This window comes from Castanea sativa, chromosome 12 (assembly GCF_040712315.1).
Source record: "Castanea sativa cultivar Marrone di Chiusa Pesio chromosome 12, ASM4071231v1".
NCBI classification, from domain to species: Eukaryota; Viridiplantae; Streptophyta; class Magnoliopsida; order Fagales; family Fagaceae; genus Castanea; species Castanea sativa.
The window spans coordinates 25,305,254-25,308,683 of NC_134024.1; the positions used below are offsets into that span (position 1 = coordinate 25,305,254).

Below are 3,430 nucleotides of genomic sequence, written 5' to 3' on the forward strand. Positions count from 1 at the left end.
CTGAATGTGAGAAAATCCAAGAGTTGCTTGCTATGTATGAAGTAGCTTCTGGTCAAATGGTCAACAAAGATAAGACTACTTTATTTTTTAGCAGAAATACTAATGAAGAGTCACAAGAAGTTATAAAACGATCTTTCAATGTTTCGGTGATTCAACACTATGAAAAGTACTTAGGGCTACTCTCCTTTGTGGGGAGAAACAAGAAAGCTTGTTTTAATCTAATCAAGGAATGAATTTGGGCACGAATGAAAGGGTAGAAGGAGAAGCTGCTCTCCCAAGCCAGCAAGGAGATCATGATCAAGGCTGTTATACAATAGATACATGCTTATTCCATGAGTGAGTTTAAATTGCCTACATGCTTATGCAAGGATATTGAGGCAATGATAAGGAAGTTTTGGTGGGGGCAAGAAGAGAAGAAGAAAATCCATTGGGTGAAATGGAGTTCTTTGTGTTCTTCGAAATCTGTGGGTGGCATGGGGTTTAGGGATTTTCAGCATTTCAACGACGCCCTTTTGGCTAAGCAAGTGTGGCGGCTCCTCCACCAAAAGAATACCCTTCTCTATAGGGTATTTAAAGCGAAGTTCTTCCCAAATGGGAGCGTTCTTGATGCTGCTGTACCTGCAAAATGCTCCTATGCATGGCGAAGCATTTTACAAGTTAGGGTGGTTGTACAACAGGGTGCTATTTAGCGAGTTGGAGATGGAAAATCAATAAAAGTTTGGGAGCATCGATGGCTACCTGACCCTGCAAACAACAAAATTGTGTCGCCAAATTTAACTCAAGATATCTCACGGGTAAGTGATCTCCTCATGCCTAATGCCCAATGTTGGAATGTGGAGTTGAATGATCAGACTTTCATGAGGTGGGAGGATGAAGAGATTAAACGAATCCATGTCAGTGGCATTGGTCAGGAAGATGTCTATGTTTGGCCATTCACTTCAGATGGGGAATACTCTGTTCGCAGTGCATATCACCTGCTTGCCTCGGGTTCATTAATGGCTGAACAAGCTTCAACTTCATCAACGGATCAAAAGGTTTGGAAAAGTATTTGGCGTATCCGAGCTTCGAATAAAATTCGTCATTTTATATGAAGAGCTGCCAAGGATTCTTTGCCAACTAAGGAGAATTTACATAAGAGACATATTCCATTAGATGTAACTTGCTCTCTTTGTGATGAACAGCAAGAAACTCTTATGCATGCTCTCTGGTTGTGTGATCAGGCCAAGGCGATTTGGAAATCTGAAGTTAGCTTTGCTATAATGTACAAGACTAAATTTCGCACTTTCATGGATTTATTTGAAGCGGTACTGGGCAGAGGATCGGTCTTCCATATGGCCTGGTTCTGTACAATTGCTTGGAGCTTGTGGCAGAGGCGTAATAGGATCCGAGAGAAGCAACCTTATTGGCCCTTGCATGAAGTCAGTAAGCGAGCCAAGGACATGGTGACAAAATTCTTTGAGGTCCATAAGCAGACACCAAAACTCCAGAGGAGATTAGCTCTAATCTGTTGGCTGCCTCCACCAGCTAGAGTGTATAAAGTCAACTTTGATGCAGCTTTTTTTGCCTACTCGGGAATGGCAGGTATTGGAGTCGTGGAGTGTGATAGTGGAGGAGAAATAATTGTTGCTCTTAGTCAGAACGTGAGCCTCATACTGTGGATGTTGCTGAAGCCTTAGCATGTAACCGAGTTGTTACCTTTGCAAAGGAGTTGTGTCTTTTTTCTGTGATTGTTGAAGGAGATAGCAAGCGGATTGTTCAAGCAGCTGACAATAAGGGAGAGAACCTGACAATGTTTGGCCATGTGATTAAGGAGATTCAGGACTCATGTTCTAGTTTTACAAGGTTAGTTTTCAACATGTTAAGAGAGAAAGAAATAAGTTAGCTCATTCCCTTGCACGTAGAGCAGTTGTTTCTGTTAACACAGATGTTTGGGTGGAAGAACTACCCACTAATTTGGAGGATGTATTCCAAATAGATTTGATAGATTAATAAAACTTCACTTACCGGATTCTAAAAAAAAAATACAATCATGTTATGGAATTCAATTGAGAACCTAAGCTAATTATTACAACTTATTAGGAATTTTACCTATGTTTAGCCCTTTTGACCATAAAATGTAATTGTGTCTATTCCAACCACCGGTATAAAGGCATAGTATGGTTTTTTGAGCTTTATTACCTACCTTGTTTTAAATCATTATTTTAATTTAAAAACCACTCTCTTATAATTAACAGTGCTGATCATTCAGACTCAAATTCCACTACACTTATTTTTATTTTTATTTAAAAAAAAAAAAAAGCAAATCACAAATTACAAAGTCGAGAGAAAGAGAAATATATATATATATATATATTTGCTTTGAGAAGATTTCACATTTCCTTTTCCTTTTCCTTTTCCTTTTCTTTTTTTCCGCCTTCAGACAACAGTATTATGCTTTGGCATTTGCCTCAATCTCACATAAGATTAGCCAGGTCTAAGTATATATTATTTAAGACTTAAGTATTTTGTTTGATTTTGTTCAAGATCATACATAAAAATTCTAGCTGCAGATTTTTTTTTTTTGGTGTTTTTCCAATGGCTTTTTAACTTAAAACTATATATATGTTATAGTTTGTTTAGACGGTTATAATTTTCTTTAGGAAATTGGTTCTTGCACATTCTTTATTTTATATTGTGTATAAATTACATATTTTACATTTTAAATGTAAGCAATAAAAATAAAAAAATGTGGATACTAAATGTAAAATTATGGATGTTGGGTATACAAAGTATACATTAATTAATGTGAGAGAACAAATATCATTATCTATAGTTAATGTTTGTTGGAAACTAGTTATAAGATAGGAAAATGCTAAAATTACCACCACTCGTCTTTGGCGTGATCGTCACTCAACAAGTATAACTGCTTATAAATGCTTATTGGATGTGAGAAGCCAAGAGTAAGGGTTCAAGTTTCCAAAAAGAAACTTAACATACGTATACACTTAAATTAAGATAGATTAGAATTTCTATCTTGTATATAAAAAAAAATGCTAAAATTACGTTAGTACCAATTAAACAACGTAATAAATAAATATTTGAATTGTCAGCCCTTGGCCACCTTATATTTGTAAATTGACCATCATGCCAAAAGTACGCGGTGGTATCAATTAATAAATTTTACATAATAAAATTTGTAATATTCCTAACATCATTCATAATACAATCATGTAATGGATTATAACAACTTATTAGGAATTCTATGTTTAGCCATTTTTACCATGAAATGTAACTGTGTCTATTCTATTCCAACCACTAGTATAAAGGCATAGTATGGTTTTTTGAGCTTTATTACCGACCTTGTTTTAAATCATTATATTTAATTAAAAACCACTCTCTTATAATTAACAGTGCTGATCGTTCAGACTCAAATTCCACTAAACTTATTTTT

The 3,430-nt window shown here is 35.5% G+C and overlaps 1 protein-coding gene across 1 annotated transcript; it reads left to right on the forward strand.

Moving 5' to 3' along the window:
• The first annotated feature begins 332 nt into the window (after positions 1-332).
• LOC142620427 (putative mitochondrial protein AtMg00310) lies at positions 333-689 on the forward strand. Its single transcript, XM_075793795.1, has one exon. It carries the CDS (start codon positions 333-335, stop codon positions 687-689), a length of 357 nt encoding a protein of 118 aa, XP_075649910.1.
• Positions 690-3,430: the final 2,741 nt, after the last annotated feature.